Source organism: Mirounga angustirostris, unplaced genomic scaffold (genome assembly GCF_029215605.1).
Source record: "Mirounga angustirostris isolate CCGP_5_RB_7025 unplaced genomic scaffold, mMirAng1.0.hap1 SCAF_3, whole genome shotgun sequence".
Taxonomy (NCBI): Eukaryota; Metazoa; Chordata; class Mammalia; order Carnivora; family Phocidae; genus Mirounga; species Mirounga angustirostris.
The window spans coordinates 135,870,520-135,891,314 of NW_026991711.1; the positions used below are offsets into that span (position 1 = coordinate 135,870,520).

Below are 20,795 nucleotides of genomic sequence, written 5' to 3' on the forward strand. Positions count from 1 at the left end.
TTAGAACCTTATTTCAATGTAGTTATGAATGTATACTCTGTGACTGGCCTAGTTCAGTCAGCATGTTTTTGAGGTACATCCTTCGCTGCCTGTATCAGGGGTTCATTCCTATTTATTGCTGAATACTGTTCCATTGTTGGATATATCACTATTCATCAGTTAATAGACATTTTGGTTTTTCTGGTTTTTGGCTGTTATAAATAACTCTGCCAAGAATGTTCCTGTACAAGTCTTTTTGTGGACATATGATTTTTTTTTGGATAAATTCCTAGAAGTGGATTTGCTGTGTCATAGGGTAGTTTTACATTTAGCTTTATGAGGTACTTGCCAGACTGATTTCCCAAGTACATTTATATTCATACCAACAATGTGTTATAATTCTGGTTGTTCCACATCCTCATGAATGTTTGGTGGTGTCAATTTTAAAAATTCATAGAGTGAAGGGCTCAGTGTTATTAAGACAACAGTTTTCCCCACATTCATTTACAGATTTAATGTAATCTTTTTTTCTATGTCTTAGTTTGATTAGTTGGCCTTATTACTTGGATTTTGCTGGCCTTATTAAATGAGTTGGGAACTGTTCTCTATTTTCTAAAAAGAGTTTGCATAAGATTGATATTATTTTTTTAAATTTTTTTAATTTTTAAAGATTTTATTTATTTGAGAGAGCAAGAATGAGAGAGAGTACATGAGAGGGGGGAGGGTCAGAGGGCGAAGCAGGCTCCTTGCTGAGCAGGGAGCCCGATGTGGGACTCAATCCCGGGACTCCAGGATCATGACCTGAGCCGAAGGCAGTCGCTTAACCAACTGAGCCACCCAGGCGCCCTGATATTATTTTTTTTAAATGTTTGTTAAAATTTACCAGTGAAGTTTTGTGTGCCTTGAGTTTTCTTTGTTAGAAAGTTTTTAACTACAGGGCGCCTGGGTGGCTCAGATGGTTAAGCGTCTGCCTTCGGCTCAGGTCATGATCTCAGGGTCCTGGGATCGAGTCCCGCATCAGGTTCCCTGCTCAGTGCAGAGCCTGCTTCTCCCTCTCCCTCTGCCACTCCCTCTGCTTGTGCTCTTCTGTCTATCTCTGTGTCAAATAAATAAAAATCTTTAAAAAAAAAAAAAAGAAAGTTTTTAACTACAAATCTAATTAATAGATTTAGTACTATTCTGATTTGGTGTTTCTTCTTGTGTCAGTTTTGGTAATTTTTGTCTTTTAAGGAAATTGTCTTTTAAGGAAATTTTATCTAACTTTTTTGTCTGACTGAGGTTCATAATATTCCCCTATTACCCTGTCAAGGACTGTAGAATATCCAATCCTTTCTCCGGGATACTGTTAATATGTATTTTCTCTCTTTTTTCTTGATGAATCTGCCTATCAGTTTATCAATCTTGTTGGTCTTTTCAATAATGATTATTTTCTGTTGCTTATTGTTTACTTCCTACTCTTAATCTTTAAATTTCCTTTATTATTCTTTATTATTCTTACTTTAATTTGCTCTTAAGAAATCTCCCTTCTTAAGGTAAATGCTTAAATAATTGGTTTTAAACGTTCCTTTTATAATATTAGCATTAAAATTATAAATTTATCTCTGAATACTAATTAATTGCATACCACCAATTCTGTTATGTTGTGTTTTTATTATTGTTCAGTTGAAAGTATTCTTACTTTTCTTTGATCTGTGGGCTTATACAGAAAAGTGTTGCTTAATTTCCAAAAATTTGGGGCTTTTCTAGCTATCTTATACTGATTTCTATTTTAATTCTATCAAGGTCAGATTATTTCAGTCTTTTTAAATTTGAGACTTGTTTTATAGGTTAGCACATACCTATTTTGGTGAATGTCCCAGGTATGCTGGAAAATAACTTATATTCTGCAGTTTTGTATAGGGTTGTATAAATGTCAATTGGCTTAATAGTGTTATTCAAGTCTTGTATATTTTTGCTGATTTTTATTGACTTATTCTTTCAGAAAGTTGAGAGAGGTCTGTTGAAATCTCCAACTATAATTGTGGATGTGTCTGTTTCTTCAGTTGTCAGCTTTTGCTTCATGTATTTTTTCTTCTTTTTTTAAAAATTGAGGTATAGTTATGCTTCATATATTTTGAAGGTCTGGTATTAGGTGCATACAGATGTAGACTTGAGTCTTAATGAATTGACCTGTTAAGCATTATAAAATGTTCCTTCTTTATCTCTGGTAATAAAAGGATCTTTTTATCTCTGTCTCCACTTTAACTCATCTTTCCTTATATTGAAGACTGCTTTTTCAGATAGGAATATTGCAACAAGAGTTACTTAAGCATGGGAGAAATAACAGCATGTTTATATGCTGATGCCCATGATCTGTCAGAGAAGGAAAGAATGGGGAATATTTGTGGAGTGATATCCTTGAAAATATGAGAAAATACTCTTGAGAGTATCAGTGGAGGGATTAGCCTTAGATGGGAGCATGGAGAATTTCTCTGTCAGTTTAATGAAGGGAAGATCTATGGGAGTGAAGCTGTAAAGGTGGCAGTCTGTACAGGTTCTCTTATGAATGCTTGCTTCCTAAGTGATACAAGAAGCAAGGTTATCAGGTGAGAATGTGATTCTAGAAGATGTTGGAGATTGGAGAAAATAGTCATCTTGTCAAGCAGGAGGAGTGAGTGGACTTCAGAACCATGGTATGATTGTCAGGTAGCACTAAGGGTCCACTTCAAGTTTAGTACTCACGAATGTAAAATTGAGGTCAGCCACATGCAGATGCAAGGATATAGCAAAAAGTGGGTATATAGTCAGATTTAACTAGAATCAACTTTTAGGCTGGCATGACAAAGATTGGAGCAGAGGAGTTGAGGATGTTTATGAAGGAGTGATAATATTGATTGGCCATGGAATTCTACACTGGAAAGGGAGGGAGGAAAGTAAGGATACAGAGGCGGTGAGGGACAGCAAAAATTGTGTCCTAATCAATATATTGTAAGTCCTGGTAGGGGTTGAAGAATTGTTAGAATTACGGTATCACAGGAAGTAAGCTAGGAAGAGGTAGTGGTAAGATTGTACAATGTTTGACATGGAAATTAAAAGGGTATAGTTATTGATAATGATAAGTAAGAGCTAGGGTATATCATGGGAATGTTACAGTAAAAAGATTCTTGGAGAAGGAATCAAGAAACTGAAAGGCATCAGAGATTAATTTTCATGAGTTTTTAAAGTCACCAAGATTTAAGTCAGTTATAATGTTGGAAAGAGTGACAGTAAGCCAGAAACTAAATACTTCAAAGAATGAGGGAAAGATTGGGCATTAGCATCAAAGCTGATTGTTCTTAAGGTGTGAGGAGAAGGATATTGGCCTAAAACCAGCAGTGAAGAGTTAGAAGAACAGCTTGTCCCAGCAGTATAAGGAGAAAGCAGCCACTGCTTGAGAGGGCTGTAAGAGAAGCAGTGTCTTGGGGGAGTGCCAGGTTTGTCCGTGACTGTCAGGGTGAAAAGGTATGGGAGAAGATTCAAGGAAGAGGTTGGGCATATGGAGAATTTTGGTGATAATTGACCTGTGAGTTTCATAGTAGTCACAAGGAGTTGGAGTGGGGTGGGAATTGGCATTAGATTAGTAGTTTTATGCTATTGTATGGGGATGAGAATCCAGGTAAAAAGGGATAACCTAGGAACTTGACTAAAGTTTGCTGGAATAAAGACTATGATGGGATTAATTATGATGGTTTCTAAGGTATATTGTAATGTTAAGACCTCTAATGTTGCAGGCTGGTGGAGCTGATGGGAATGTTCCCAGGAGCATTACTGGGCCCTGCCTTCACCCCCACATTTTAAAATAATGTAACTAAACTTACTTTGCTTCTTATGAATATGTCCTTTAACTTACTTTAACATGGTCAGGAAAGTATGTATTGGCCAAAACACTAAGATTTCAGTTGTTTAAAGGACACAGGAGTAAGGGGCGCCTGGGTGGCGCAGTTGGTTGAGCGTCCGACTCTTGGTTTTGGCTCAGGTCGTGATCTCATGGTTGTGGGATTGAGCCCCGCTCTGTGCTCAGAGCAGAGTCAGCTTGAGCTTCTCTCTCTCTGTCCCTCTGCCCCTCCCACTCATTCTATCTCTCAAATAGATAAATCTTTAAAAGAAAAAAGAAAACACAGGAGTATGAATAAACTTAGATATAGTCCAGAGTACAATTAGGTATTATGGGGAATATGTGGCAGCATCTCTGAAGCTGCTTGAGAACTGGAACCCATTTATATCTGCATTATGAGCGCCTGTCAATGGATCGTACATATGTTAAATGCTTAAGCATTATTAAACTTCAAAACGGATTAAATTAACATGCCTTGGTGATTTCTTAATTATGTTTTGGGCTAATAAGACATGCAGAATGTGGGGCGCCTGGATGGCTCAGTCGTTAAGCGTCTGCCTTCGGCTCAGGTCATGATCCCAGGGTCCTGGGATTAAACCCCGCATTGGGCTCCCTGCTCTGCGGGAAGCCTGCTTCTCCCTCTCCCACTCCCCCTGCTTGTGTTCCCTTTCTCGCTGTGTCTCTCCTGTCAAATAAATAAATAAAATCTTAAAAAAAAGAAAGACGTGTAGAATGTATCTTTTTTTTCAAGTCTTTATTTAAATTCCAGTTAGTTAACATAGTGTAGAATGCATCTTCTTTTACACATTTTGTCCCTCCTGAAATTACCAAAGTGATCCTGAGAACTAGGAAATACAGGAACTATAAATAGGAGTGGAAACAATAGAATTTATGTTCAAATAGAAGATTCATTGTAAGTCTTAATGATCTGTGTTGGCGATAAGGTGCCATTTAGTATTCTGGGCCCTGATCTTCCATTTTTCTCCAAAAATGTGAGAGTTTTTCCTGAAAAGAAAAATTTTAGTGCTTATTTTAAATTATTATAGTTTTTTATATTGTATATTTCTCTGTTGGAATAATACATATTTTGCAGAAATTTTGGGAAGTGTATAAGAATATAAGAAATAAAAATTATCCATAATTTTATCACTCAGAATAACTATAGTATTTCTGTATTATAATTTGGGATAATTCCTTCTAGTTTTTTAAACTATATATTCATTTATGTTATTTCTCTTTTATAAAATTGAGGTTACATTGTCATGTTCTGTTCACCTAAATGCATCATAAACATTTTTCTGTCACCAAATATTTCTCAATAGCATTATGTTTAATATTTATATTAAAACTCTTTCATTTATGTAATTTATTTAATCATTTTGGGGTTGCTTGCTTGCTCTCTTGCTTTACTGACATAACTGCATTGTAAAGACTTAAAAATATTTAATGTTTGTGATATCCAGGGGAGTTCACACTTTATACATGTTCTCATGTACATGTATATATGTCCAACTGATTCAGCCTTAAGTCCACTACTTATTTTGTGGCCTTGAACAAATTAGTCTTTTTTGCATTTTTCATCTAGAAAACGGAGGTAATAATACCTACCTTCTATAGTTCTTGTGGGGATTAACTACAATGTTTATAAAATCCTTAGCAAATTGCCTGGTACACAGTAAATGTTCAAGTGACAACTAATGATATGGTTAATAACACTGTGTATGACTGCTTCTTATGAATATGTCCTGTGTTGGCATACAACACTGTTCACACAAAAACTTGTTCAGGAACATTCATAGCAGCATTATTCATAATAACCCCAAAATGGAAACATCCTAAATGTCCATTAACCAAGGACTGGATAAGCAAATTATGGCATATCCATATAGTAGAATATTATTCAACCACAAAAAGGAATGAACTAATGGTACATGCTATCACACGGATGAACCTCTAGAACATATTAAGTGAGAGAAGCCAGACATGGGGTACCTGGGTGACTCAGTTGGTTAAGTGTCTGACTCTTGATTTCAGGGTCGTGAGTTCAAGTCCTGTGTTGGACTTCATGCTGGGTGTGGAGCCTACTTAAAAAAAACAAGAAAAGAAAAAAGAAAGAAGCCAGACATAACAGGCACATATCGTATGATTCCATTTATGTGAAATGTCCAGAACAGACAAATACAGAGATGTGGTTTCATTTCTTTTATGGTAATTACTACACTTATGTAAGTATTGAGGTTTTTTGTTTTTGTTTTTTTAAGTAAGCTCTACACCTAATGATGTGGGGCTTGAACTCATGACCCCAAGATTAGGAGTCATATGTTCTCCCCACTGAGCCAGCCAGGCGCCCCCGAGGGTTTTTGTTTTTTTACATAAGAGTAGAAAATTCATCTTTATTTCTTATCTGTTACAAATACTAACTTCCTAGCACTAATTGTTGGTTCCTTTTGTCTAGGCCTAGGACTTTTTATCTTAAAGACCCTTTTTGAGGAGATAACTTTTAGGCTGATCTCTATAAAGTATAACCCGGGATGTCTACTCAGTGTGTAATCCCAGCAATTTGGGGGCAGCTTTTTAGGGATCTGCTCAGTGTGGCTAAACGTAGTACAGCCAACAGTTTTCATGTAATACAATGACTAATATAAAAACTTCATTTATTCGATACTAAAAGAATCCTTTGTAAGGTACATAGCATTGGTTTTTAAGAATTTCTCTTAGATTGTTTCACCCAAATCTAATCACATCCAAACAATAAATATTTAACTATATATTTGCCTTAAGCTATTTGATTCTTACTTCAACTAAAAGACTCATCACTTTGCTTTCTCTTTCTTTTAGTTCCTATTACCTGTGGACTAAATTTCATGCTGAAATAGTAAAACCTTAATAGTTTAGATGACAGATATATTGGAAGAAGGCCAATCCAAATTATAGAAATAGTTATCATAACTACATTTTTGACAGTTGTTACATTTTTCTCTTGTGCCTCTCATCACTACCAAAGTGCTATATATTATATTAGAACGGTAGTTTGAAATTAATTTTTTTTTAAAGATTTTATTTATTTGACAGAGACACAGCGAGAGAGAGAACACAAGCAGGGGGAGTGGGAGAGGGAGAAGTAGACACCCTGCTGAGCAGGGAGCCTGACGTGGGGCTTGATCCCAGGGCCCTGGGATCATGACCTGAGCCGAAGGCAGACGCTTAACAACTGAGCCAGGTGCCCCTGAAATTTATTTTTAATAATTTCTAGAGACTTCCAAATATTTTTAAATATTAGAGATGCAGTAGTGGGAAATTTTGGAGGTTAATGAGTCTAGACATATTGGATTGTTTTATTTTTTTATTGTGTAATATTACAGACATACAAAAAACATAGAGCAAGCTAATGAATATCATGATCTCATCACTTAGCTTTTTCATGTCTTAACATTTTGCTGTATTTGCCCAGGGCTTTTTTCAATTTCAGTTTTCATTATGAAAATTTGTTAACACAGAGAAGAGTTGAGAGAATAGAACAATACTTAACCTATATATCCAATACCTAAATTCAACAATTAATGTTTTGTTATATTTGCTTTAATATGTACTTTTGCTAAGTTATTTGAAAGTAGATTTTTAAAAAAGATTTATTTATTAGAGAGCGAGAGAACATGTGTCCATGCTCAAACGGGGAGGAGGGAGAGAGGGAGAGGAAGTCCCAAGCAGACTCTGCACCAGACTCGGAGCCCGACTCAGGGCTCGATCTCATGACCCCGAGATCACAACCCAAACTGAAACCAAGAGTTGGATGTTTAATTGATGGCGCCATGCAGGCACCCCAAAAGTAGATTTCTGAACATCATGACAGTCCTAATATATTAATATTCATATATATAACCATAATTCTATTATCATACCTATGAAAATTAATGGTAATTCTTTAATATCGTATAATTTTCTGCTTTCCCTGGTTGTCCTTGAAAGAATTCAGTAGCTTTTTAATAAAAATTATTTAACCCAGAATTCAGTCAAGGATCCTGCATCATGTTTGGCTGTAATGTTTCTTTAATCTCTTTCAGTTCAGAACAGTCCTTCCATACTTAATTTCAGGAAACAAACTGAGGGTTGCTGGAGTGGTGGGGGTTGGGAGGGATGGGGTGGCTGGGTGATGGACATTGGGGAGGGTATGTGCTATGGTGAGCGCTGTGAATTGTGTAAGACTGTTGAATCACAGACCTGTACCTCTGAAACAAATAATACATTATATGTTAAAAAAAAAAAAAAAAAAAAAGATAGTAGGAAGGGAAAAATGAAGGGAGGGGAATCGGAGGGGAAAACGAACCATGAGAGACTATGGACTCTGAGAAACAAAGTGAGGGTTTTAGAGGGGAGGGGGGTAGGAGGATTGGTTAGCCCACTGACGGGTATTAAGGAGGGCATGTACTGCATGGAGCACTGGGTGTTATACACAAACAATGAATCATGGAACACTGCATCAGAAACTAATGATGTAATGTATGGTGACTAACATAACATAATAAAATAAAATTGAAAAGAATAAAAATAAAGAATTAAAAAAAAAAACAGTCCTTCCCCACAACATGGAAATTTTTCCTCCATACCATTGATTTATTTGGAAGAGTAAAGTTATTGAGTAGAACTAATAAACAAATCTACATTCTGGATTTGTCTGTTTTCTTTTGGTAGTAGTTAACTTGTTACCCTGTCCTCTATATTTCTTGTAAATTGGAAGATTTAAAGCTGGATTAGAGCTAGGATAAAGATTTTTGTTAAGAAAATGTTTCATAAATGATGGCTGTATATGTTATATTGCATTGAATCAGGAGACATACAATGTTGGTCTATCCTATAATGAGTGATTCTAAGTTAGATTACTTGGAAAGGTGGTAACTGCTGGATCTCTACAGTGAAAAGATATCTTTTCTTCTGTAAATCATTAATCTGCTGGATGATACTTTGGCACCCTGTGAATAACCTGTTCTAGGAGGACAGTGTTGGAAATTTTTCATCTACAACTTATCTTTTCATTCTTCAGTTTAAAGAGTTTGGTGGGGGGAGGATAAGGTTTTTTTCTACGTAAGATAAATTATATTGGGGAAATGTCCAATAGTATCAGAACTCAAAAAATGCAAATAAAATAACAGGGTACCCATTTCCATCTTAAATTGGTAGAAATTGATGTTGAGGGTACAGAATGTTCTCAAGAATCGGGGAAGTAAAGGAGTTTAAGTAGCTGCTAGTAGGTATATAAACTGTTAAAATATTTTTAGAGGGCACTTAAGCAGTATTTATAAAAATAATTCAGTACTTTTACTCAGCATTTCTACTGCCAGGAATTTATCCTGTGTATACTGTATGTAAAAGTACAGCAAAGCATATATAAGGATGTCATTGCAGGGTTATTTTTAATAACAAAACAAAAACAAAAACCCAAACCTAGGAATAACATGAATATCATCTTGCACTGATAGAGAGTGATGTAATGGTAAAGGCCTCCTCAAAACTCAGATTACTCTTATTCTCAGAATGTTTCCTATAGCATTCTTCTTTAGTTTTTTTGATGCTGTAGCTTTTCTTATCTCAGAGTGTCTTTTTTGGTTTTGTTTTCTTTTACTCTTTGCATTGTATATAAACATAAAGAAAAATAAAAACGAAATCAGATGCCTTTGGCATACCTAGTTTTCTAATTCTTAGAATCATAGGGTTTTGACACTGAAGCACTCAAAGTGTTACTCTAATTTTCATTGTTCATTTGTCTCATGAGAATCCACTGTAAATCATATAATGGAAAAGTGACATTTTAAGTAAGAAAGATGTTGGCTGTATCCTAGTTATAGTGAAATTCTTGAAATGGAAATACCTGTCACCTTTAATATCTTTAATTTAGTATCTTTAATATCTCTATATTTTTTATTCTTTTAAACAGTTCGTTTTCCTGAAGATCTTGAGAATGACATTAGAACTTTCTTTCCTGAATATACCCATCAACTCTTTGGGGATGAGTAAGTAACTTTGCCAAATTAGTGTGGCCAAAAAAAAAAAAATTTTTTTTTTTAAGATCTAGAAAACAGGCTTTATTTTCTTTGCTGTTTTTTTATGTAATTTATTTAAAAATATACATTAGAATGCATTTTTGACATTGAAACACCAGTTTACTGTATCATACCTATCATGTAGTGCTGTGGATACATTATTTAATTCTTTTTTTTTTAAAGATTTTATTTATTTATTTGAGACAGAGAGAATGAGAGAGAGCACATGAGAGTGGGGAGGGTCAGAGGGAGAAGCAGACTCCCTGCTGAGCAGGGAGCCCGATGCGGGACTCGATCCTGGGACTCCAGGATCATGACCTGAGCCGAAGGCAGTCGCTTAACCAACTGAGCCACCCAGGCGCCCCACATTATTTAATTCTCACAACTGCCTTAGCGATGGTATTATCATTCATTACATTGTACATTGGTGGAATTGAATAGCTGCTTAAGGACATGGGAATGACCAAAGTTCAGATTCGGGCAATCTGTCTATGAAGCCTATCTTCATAATTACTACTTTTTCTTCCTGCTCCTTTGCTATACTGCTCTTAGTACAGAATAGACTCTCCTGAAGCTAGAAAGCTCAAGTTGTTCTTCTGTGACAAGTAAATAGGCAGTTAAGAGAAATTTATTTATTTTTCTTTTTTATTTTTAAAAACTTTATTTATTTGACAGAGAGAACACAAGCAGGGGGAGCTGTAGGCAGAGGCAGAGAGAGAAGCAGGCTCCCTGCGGCGCAGGGCCAGATGCAGGGCTCGATCCCAGGACCGTGGGATCATGACCTGAGCCTAAGGCAGACACTGAACTGACTGAGCCACCCAGGCGCCCCGAGAAATTCATTTTTAAAAGCAACATTATAGATACGTCCTGGGATATTCAGCACAATCCCTTAATTTCCTGTAGCTTCATTACATTATTAGAATAGTCATTTACCATTTTTTTAAACTTTTGATTGTGAAAAAAACTTATTTGCAGAAAGTTATAAGAATAGTATGATGGGCACTTGATGTAAGCACTGGGTGTATATGCAGCTGATGAATCACTGAAACTCTACCTCTGAAACTAATAGTACACTATATGTTAATTGATTCAAAGGAAAAAAGAATAGTACTCTGTATATCCTTTATTTAGATTCACCACTTGTTAACATTTAGTTCTATTTGCCTTAATCATTCTGTCCTATATAGATAGATATATTGGAAAGTTGTTGAACCACTTGAGAGTTGTTTGCAGATATATCTTGATCCCTTACCTCTAAGTTCTTTAGTATGTATTTCCTAAAAACAAGGACAATAACCATATAATTACCAAAATTGAGGAAATTTAACACTGCTGTAGTACTGTTTTCTAAGATACAGTCCACATTTCAAATTTTGCCACTTTGTTTCCAGTAATTCATAACAATTTTCCTCATTCTGAATCCAATCTAGAGACATATATTGCATTTATTTAATTTTTATTTTATTTTTTTTTAAGATTTTATGTATTTATTTGACACAGAGAGAGAGAGTATAAGCAGTGGGAGCAGCAGGGAGAGGGAGCAGCAGTCTCCCTGCTGAGCAGAGAGCCCAATGTGGGGCTCAATCCCAGGACCCTGAGATCATGACCTGAGTCCAAGGCAGATGCTTAACTGACTGAGCCACCCAGGCGCCCCACATATTACATTTAGTTGTCATATCTCTTTGGTCTCCTTTAACCTGAAACAGTTCCTCAGCCTTTCTTTGTTTTTTGTGACATGGACATTTTTGTAGGGTATAGGTTAGTTTTATAAACCTTCATTTTGCATTAGTTTGTTTCTTCATGATTAAATTCAGATAATGTACTTTTTTTTTTTTTTTTAAGATTTTTATTTATTTATTTGACAGAGACTGTGAGAGAGGGAACACAAGCATGGGGAGTGGGAGAGGGAGAAGCAGGCTTCCCGCTGAGCAGGGAGCCTGATGTGGGGCTTGACCCCAGGACCCTGGATCGTGACCTGAGCTGAAAGCAGACACTTAACGACTGAGCCATCCAGGCACCCCGATAATATACATTTTTATAGTACCACAGAGGTTGTGTGTGTCCGTCTCAGTCTGTCATAATCAGAAAGTCTATAATGTCAGTTTGTTGCATTGTTTGTTAACTTGGGTCACTTAGTTTAGAGGTGTCTGTCAGCTTTCTCCACTATAAGGTTTTTTCCTTTATTATGTAATCTGTGGGGAGATACTCTTGAGATTGAAAAGATCCTGTTTCCCATCAGACTTTCATCTAGTAGTTTTAAATCCACTGATGATTCTTTGAATCTTTTACTGTGATTGTAAAATGGTGATTTTTCTAACTCTGTCATACCTTCTACATTTATTAGTTGGCATTCTATAAGGAAGAGCGTCTCTTTTTCCCCTTATGTATTTCTTTGTTTATATCAGAATAGACTCAGAGAATCTTTTTTAATCCAAGGGGTCATAATCCGCTACTGTTAGTAATTATGATGCTCAAATTATCCCATTACAAACCAGTTTTTGAATCCTTTTGATATATCATCATTATTTGGGGGACACTTTACTTTTGAATACAATAAGGTGTTCATTCATCTTACACTTTTTCTACTAGTTCTGGAGTTAGCCATTTTCCCAAGGAATGCTGCTTTGTTGTAGTAGGAAAGGGTGTTTTGACATAGTTGACATTTAAAATATTGCCCTTCGTGGCGATTTTACCTACGTGTTATTTCAGCATTGTTCACATGTTTATTTAATGTGTTTTGAAGTTGACAAATGTCTCTCCATGGGACAAATTTCCTCAGAATTTTTCATTATTAATGTATCAGAGCGGGCATTTTATGTGCTTTTAAATATTAATAATTTTATTACATATTGATTCATGCCAAATTTGAACCTTTTGTATTTTTAATAGCTTTTATTTTATTATAAAGATAAGAACATTTTCTTTTGGGATTTCTATCATTAAGGAGCTATTTATTTTATTCCTTTCCTCTTCTTGCTATTTAAAATCTCTTCCTTAGGTGCATAGAATCTAGTCTTACAAGTAATGCTTCTCAGTGGTATTTTGTATATTCATTCTGTTTTGCATGTCATTAAAAATGCTTGCATACTCCTAAGGTAGACAGATGACAGTCACATAATCATGACCCTGTATCTTATGACTCAAGTATGACATTGGTCTTAATCCTACTTATCATTGGCACTCCTTTTTATGCACATAACTTTCAGAGTCCTGGAATGGACACTGCTTATGTTTTATTTTATGCCTAGACAGAAATCTGGAAATGACACTGCTCCTTTCAGGCACTCTTCTTCAGCATTCACTTTAAAAAAAAAAAAAAAACTTTATTGAGATGTGAGATGTAATTTGCCATATAATTCATCTATTTAAAGTATACAGTTCAATGATTTTTAGTATATTGTGTTGTGCAGTCATTACAGTCAATTTCAGAACATTTGTCATTCCCACCAAAATTCCCATAACCAGTTAGCAGTCATTCTCTTTTTCCTCCCTTAATCTCCCCAGCCCCCAGCCCTAGCAATCACTAAACTACCTTCTGTCTCTGTAGTTTTACCTATTCTGGATATTTTAGATTCACAATTTGAAAGACTCTTTTTAAGCCAGAGAAGAGAATATCAGGGTGTAGGTAGATTGCAGGAAGCAGGGCTGGAAAAATAACAGCAGCTCCAGATCTGCTTTCTGAGTTCATAGGGTGATGTAATTAGATGCTTTCACCACTTTCAGCAGCTCTGGATGTTGATGATGGAAGCAAGTGGTGAACTGGAGGAAAGACTGGGCCAAAGCTACATCTTAGCTGCTTGCCTAGCGAGGTACCAGTTTAAATACCACTTGTGTCTGATTTGAAATGCCTTCTGTGGTACTAGTAGTAGAAGCAGCTGCAATGATATATTACATTTATTACATACTTATATAATGTGCTGGTCAACATTATAAGCAGTTTATAGGTATTAACTTGCTCATGTAACCCAAACAACGTCCCTGAGGTAGGTGCTATTATTCTTACTTTATTTTTTATTTTTTAAAGATTTTATTTTTATGTAATCTCTCCACTCAAGGTGGGGCTCGAACTCACAACCCTGAGATCAAGAGTCACATGCTCTACCAGCACAGCCAGCCAGGCGCGCCTCTCTTATTTTATAAATGAGGAAAGCTGAGGCACAGTTTCGTTACAAATATTTGTTTCTTTTTAAAATAGGTATGGTTTAAAATCTTGAAACTACCCATAAAGTTAAACTTGTTTATATGTAGGGCTAATACTTTGTAATGACTTTGCAAAGAATCTTTCTGGGGTCTCAGATTACTGATATTTTTTCCTTTTCAGTGAGACTGCTTTTGGTTACAAGGGTTTGAAGATCCTGTTATACTATATTGCTGGTAGCTTGTCAACAATGTTCCGTGTTGAATATGCATCTAAAGTTGATGAGAATTTTGACTGTGTAGAGGTAAGAACAATAATAAATTTATCTTTAACTCTGCTTTCCATTTGAGTATAGAACAGGTTTTAAAATTTAAAGGCTTGAGGGAGGAGAGAAACTGTTATATAGTAGCTTTAAAACCATGTATTGTCTTTAGTTATGGAGGTGATTGCCTGCCTGTCACTGCAGGTAACCTTTGATCATGATCCTTGGCCTGATCTATTTCCTGAGTGGACCTTTCCTAAAAACCCTTTACTTTTATGATCACAGTTGTATTTTGTTTACCAACTTCTTTTTTTTATTATGGACATGAAAATTGCTTCATTTCCCAGAAGTTAAATAAGATGGAGGGCAATAGCTAAATTTTCTACTTTTTCTTCACATAGAATTTGCCTATTTAAATTTCTCACTGCATTTCTGATCCCACAGATTTTGTTAATATATTTCCTTAAGAACATGGACAATTAAGCTGATGACATAAAACTCTTTGAAACAAATAAACCAAAAGACGGTGAAGGCAAAGAGAGGCATTAAAGAGTATGCATCTGGGGCAGGCTGAATTATGGCCCCTCAAGAAGCAGAGGCAGAGTGATGTGACCACAAGCCAAGGAATGCTGATAGCCACCAGAATTAGAAGAAGCAAGGAACAGACTCCACTGGAGTCTCTGGAGGGAATGTGGCCCTGTTGACACTTTGATTTTAGCTCAGTGATAGTGATTTTAGACTTTGTCTCTAGGCTGTGATAGAATAAGTCTCCATTGTTTCAAGCCTCCAAGTTTGTGGTAGTTTGTTATAGCAGCCATAGAAACTAATATGGATTTTCATATCAGGAAGTGGGGTGCTACTGTAACAAATAACTATAACTGTAGAAATGTCTTTGGAAATGGGTAATGAGTAGAAACTAGAAGAATTTTGAGGCACATGATAGAAAGAGCATAGACTACCTTGAGTAGATGGTTGGTAGAAATATGGACTTCAAAGGCACTGCTGGTGAGGGCTCAGAATAAAGTTAGGAGCATGGGAGAGAAAACTATCATCTTAGAGAATAATGTACCATCATAAACAGTATGTTGGTAGAAATAGGAATGTTGAAGGAGTCAGAGGGAAATGAACATATTATTAGAAAATGAAGGAAAGGAGGTATTTGTTATATAGCGCCAGAAAGCCTAGCTGAATTGTGTCCTACATTTATATAGAAAAGAGAACATGTAAGCAGTGAAGTTGGCTATTTAGCTGAGGAGATTTCCAAAGTATTGAAGTTGTGGCCTGGTTTCTTGTGGCTCATAGTAAATGTGAGAGGAATGGGTGAGATTGTGGGAAGAACTGTAAAGCAAAAAAGATCCAGGACTTGATGATTTGGGAGATTCTCAGTCTATCCAGGTTGCAGAAGATACTGAAGTTAGGAGATTCACTGTCAGGAAAGTGGTTTGGAGAGAAAGCCAAGAGCATGGCTAGATAACCTTTTGCTCTTTCTGAAGAGATTGCACACATGACTCATGGATCTCCTCAGTAATCTCAGCAAAAACCAGGAATAGAGATTGAATAGAGATCAAGTCCTTTGTAGGACCATCTTGTCTAATGGTGTGAACCCTCATGGCAGACACAGGTGACCTAGAACGGTTTTGAGAATGTTATATCAGCAGAAACACTGCCAGTTTGGACTGACAGGTTGAGGAAAGGCTAATGAACTTCCAAAATTCTATAGGTAGGAAACAGGCTGATAGCACTGCTCAGCTGCAAACATGTGCTTCCCTTCAAGAAAAAGGAATAATGGCCCAGAAGGTAGAGCCACAGGCCACAGTATTCCCAGGTCTTGAAAACTAATGGAATTTGACCTTCTGGATTTTGAAATTGCTTGGTAGCAGTGACTCCTTTCTTTCTACCATTTTCTCCCCTTTGGAATGGGAAACTCCATCATAACTTATCTGGTGCCTGTCCCACCACTGTATTTTAGAAGTGGTAAGTTGTTTTCTAGTTATACAGGTGGAAAGGAATTTTGCTCCATGATTTATCATACTCAGAGTCTGCTTGAATAACTTTTAGATAATGACATTTTGGACTTGAGTTGTTGATGGAGTGGTTGAAACTTTTGGGGATGTTGGGATGGGGTGATGTATTTTGCGTGTCTGGGATGGACATGAATCTCTGAGGGACCTGAAGAAAATTATATGTTTTAGAGTTGTTCTGTTTCTGGACATTCCTGTTTAAAGGTATTGAAACTTTTTTTTAAGGTTTTATTTAAATTCCAGTTAGTTAACATACAGTGCAATATTAGTTTCCAGTGTATAATATAGTGATTTAGTAATGCCATACATTACCAAGTGTTCATCATAGCAAGTGTACTACTCCTTACCCCATCACCTATTTAACCCATCCCCCCACATACCTCCCTTCAAGGCATTGAAACTCTTCATCAAGAATTACTTCAGAGTTAAATTTTTTTTTAAGATTTTATTTATTTATTTGAAACAGCACAAGGAAGGGCAGAGGGAGAAGCAGACTCCCCGCTGAGCAGAGAGCCTGATGTGGGGCTCGATCCCAGGATCGAGATCATGACCTGAGCTGAAGGCAGATGCTTAACTGGGACTGAGCCACCCAGGCGCCCCCAGAGTTGATTTTTTTTTTAATGAAATGCGATTTTTGTCACTGAATCACATTTTTAAAATTAGAAATGGCATTCTTTTTTTTTTTTTTTTAAAGATTTCACCTATTTATTTGACAGAGACACAGAGAGAAAGGGAACACAAGCAGGGTGAGTTGGAGAGGGAGAAGCAGGCTTCCCACCGAGCAGGGAGCCCCATGCGGAGCTCAATCCCAGGACCCCGGGGTCACGACCCGAGCCGAAGGCAGATGCCCAACGACTGAGCCACCCAGGCGCCCCTGGAAATTGCATTCTTAGAGTAAAATCTCTTGTCATTTGAATTTGAAAATCCAGGAAGTTTTATCAGATCAGATCTGTCATATTGAGAACACTGTGCTTCACATAACTTGGCAAAGATATTATGTATTACTGCATACTGGATATCATAACTTCCTCCTGTACAAGTAGCAATTCCTAATGCATTAACAATTAAACCAACTTTTTCAAGTTTTTAAACTGACTTTAAACTTCTGACTTAAATCTTTTGCCAACCTCATGCCCCATCTTTTTTTTTTTTTTTAAAGATTTATTTATTAATTTGAGAGAGCGAGAAAGTACATGAGAGGGGGGAGGGTTAGAGGGAGAAGCAGGCTCCTCGCCAAGCAGGGAGCCCGATGTGGGACTCGATCCAGGGACTCCAGGATCATGACCTGAGCCGAAGGCAGTCGCTCAACCAACTGAGCCACCCAGGCGCCCATGCCCCATCTTTTTTTGACTAAAACTTCTCATGACTTGGGACTGGTTGATTTGTTTTTTTTGTTGTTAATTTTTTAAAATTTTGTTTCATTGTAAAGGACTTGCCCAAATTCACACAATGCTAGATAAATTAGCATATAATATAGGCTTATTAAAGTGGAGTTTTTTTTCCTAATCATATGGTTATTAGATTGTTAAATTCTCAAGCCCAGCTAGATACTCTTACTAAAAATACAGGTAGTAGTTTTCCTTGTGTTGTACAAAATTCACTGTTGTTTGAAGGTTTTGGTGTCTTTTTTTTTTTTTTAAGTTCCAGCTGATAGTGCTGAATTGATTTCTTCCAAAGGAACTATTGACTTAGTTATTGGTAAATCTTTCAAATACTATTTGCCATGAAAATAGCTATGTATTTGCATTGACTTCTAATTGTTTCCTTCTTGAAAACCAGGTTTTTCCATTTAGAGTACTGTGTTAGGAGTAAGGAATCAATCTTTTATGATGTCTTCCTGTAGGATTATTTGCTTCATGGTCGAAGATCATTTATTTAAATTACATGTTCAAAGACTTTTTTCCCCCTTATTAAAATAAGAATGGGTAGTGGATGTGGGGGGGATGGGCATGCCTCTTCTATCTCAGTTTGCATTGAGAATGTTCATTCCACAGTGCCTCTGTGTTCTTGATGCCGGGGAGAGTGGCAAGAAAACAAAATCATTCCTCTCATGGAGTTTATATTCTAGCTAGGAGGAACAGTCAATAAACAAATAGTAAGTAGTGTTACAAAGAAACATTTTGCTGGTTCCTGAATGTAGAGGAGCCAATGTAATTATTTGTCTGACTGAGGATATATTTTGAAGGTAGAGCCAGTAGGATTTACTTTTGAATTAAATATAATGAGATAGAAAAGAGAAACAAGGAGTACCCTACTGCTTAACCTTAATAGTAGTACTATAAACTGAGATAGGGAAGATCGGAGAAGTAGGTCTAAATAGGAAAAAAAAAAATCAAGATTTTTGTTTTAGATGTGTTATGTTTGAGACTATTATATGTCGTATTTGAGTTTTCACAGACTATAATATGTAGTATTATTTTTGTGTATGAAAAATATATTCTTTTGGGTGAGGTGGTCAGAAACCACAGCATATCAGCTTAGAAGTTAATTTGCTTATTAGAATATGCCATTACATTAATCTTTCATCATCCATTTTTCTTTTCCAAGCTGAGTTCTCCAGTTGCATGTAAAAGTTTTTAGTCACAATTAAGATGCTTGTAAAATATCTCCACTAGCCATCATCTTTTTTTTTTTTTTAAGATTTTATTTATTTATTTGACAGCGAGACCGCTAGAGAGGGAACACAAGCGGGGGGAGTGGGAGAGGGAGAAGCAGGCTGCCTGCCGAGCAGGGAGCCTGATGCGGATCCCAGGACCCTGGGAATATGACCTGAGCCGAAGGCAGAAACTTAATGACTGAGCCACCCAGGCCGCCCCTCCACTAGCCCTCATGTGTGTGTGTGTGTGTGTGTGTGTGTGTGTGTGTGTGTGTGTGTTTATTTATTTATTTAATTTGACAGAGTACAAGCAGGGGGAGCGGCAGGCAGAGGCAGAGGGAGAAGCAGGCTCAGTGTGGGGCTCGATCCCAGGACCCTGGGATCATGACCTGAGCCGAAGGCAGACACTTAACCGTCTGAGCCATCCAGGAGCCCCACTAGCCATCATCTTCAAAGGCAACATAATTATTCTGAATTTTACTACAATAAGCTTGATTATTTAGAACACTGTTGGTTTGTTCCCCTTATGGTTGTCTCTGACCTTTGCTTTTATCAGTACCTCCTGACCTCTTTCTCTCTTTTTTTTTTATTAACATATAATTATTAATTTTTTCAGGGGTACAGGTCTGTGATTCAATTTACACAATTCACAGCACTCACCATAGCACATACCCTCCCCAATGTCCATCACCCAGCTACCCCATCTCTCCCACCCCCCACCACTCCAGCAACCCTCAGTTTCTTTCCTGAGATTAAGAGTTTCTTGGGGGGCCTGGGTGGCTCAGTTGGTTGGGCAACTGCCTTCGGCTCAGGTCATGATCCTGGAGTCCCAGGATCAAGTCCCTCATCAGGCTTCCTGCTCAGCGGGGACTGTGCTTCTCCCTCTGACCCTCCCCCCTCTCATGTGCTCTCTTTCTCTCTCATTCTCTCTCTCTCAAATAAATAAATAAAATCTTAAAAAAAAAAAAAGTCTCTTAGGGTTTGTCTCCCTCTCTAGGTTCGTCTTGTTTCATTTTTCCCTCCCTTCCCCTATGGTCCTCCCTCTCTCTCTCTCTCTCTTTTTAATTGAAGTATAATTGACATACAGTATCCTGTTAGTTTTAGGTATACATTATAGTGATTCCTTTTTTTGTTGTTTTTTTAATATCTTTATACATTATGAAATGATCCCCATGGCAAGTCCAGTTATCATCTGTCACCATACAAAGTTATTACAATATTATTGCCTACATTCCCTGTGCTATATGTGACATCCCCATGACTATTTTATAACTGGAATTTTGTTCTTCTTAATCCCTTTCATCTATTTTGCCCAACCCCCTCAACTCCCACTCCTACGTCCAGTAACCAGCAGTTTGTTACCTATATCTAGGAATCTGTTTCTGTTTCGTCTTGTTCATTAGTTCTGTTTTTTAGATTTCATGTAGCATAATACCCTGTAGGTCCATCTGTGTTGTTGCAAATGGCAAGATTTCATTTTCTTTATGACTAATACTCCGTTGTATGCATGTATTTGTGTATGTGTATGTGTATGTGTATATATGTATTTACGTATATCTGATCTTTATCCATTCATCTATGATGGACACTTAGGTTGCTTCCAAATCTTGCCTATTGTAAATAATGCTGCAGTGAACACAAGGGTGCATGTAGCTCTTCAAATTGGTGTTTTCATTTTCTTCCAATGAACATCCAGAAGTGGAATTGCTGGATTGTGTAGTAGTTCTGTCTTTAATTTTTTGAAGAACCTTCATACTGTTTTCCATAGTGGCTGCACCAATTACATTCCCAACAACAGTGTATGAGGGTTCTCCACTTTTCTCCGCTTTTTTTTTTTTTTTTAAGATTTATTTATTTGAGAGAGATAGTGACAGAGATAGTGAGAGAGAGCAGGTGTGGGGAGGAGAGGGA

General features: G+C 36.8%; 1 protein-coding gene across 1 annotated transcript in view; it reads left to right on the plus strand.

Annotated features, from left to right (window-relative positions):
- Nucleotides 1-20,795, plus strand: part of HAT1 (histone acetyltransferase 1) — a 63,244-nt gene that overhangs the window by 11,829 nt on the left and 30,620 nt on the right. The window contains exons 3-4 of the mRNA XM_045868626.3: nt 9,762-9,837; nt 14,189-14,309. Coding sequence (XP_045724582.1) covers nt 9,762-9,837; nt 14,189-14,309 — 197 coding nt within the window. The remainder of the gene's footprint in view (nt 1-9,761; nt 9,838-14,188; nt 14,310-20,795) is intronic.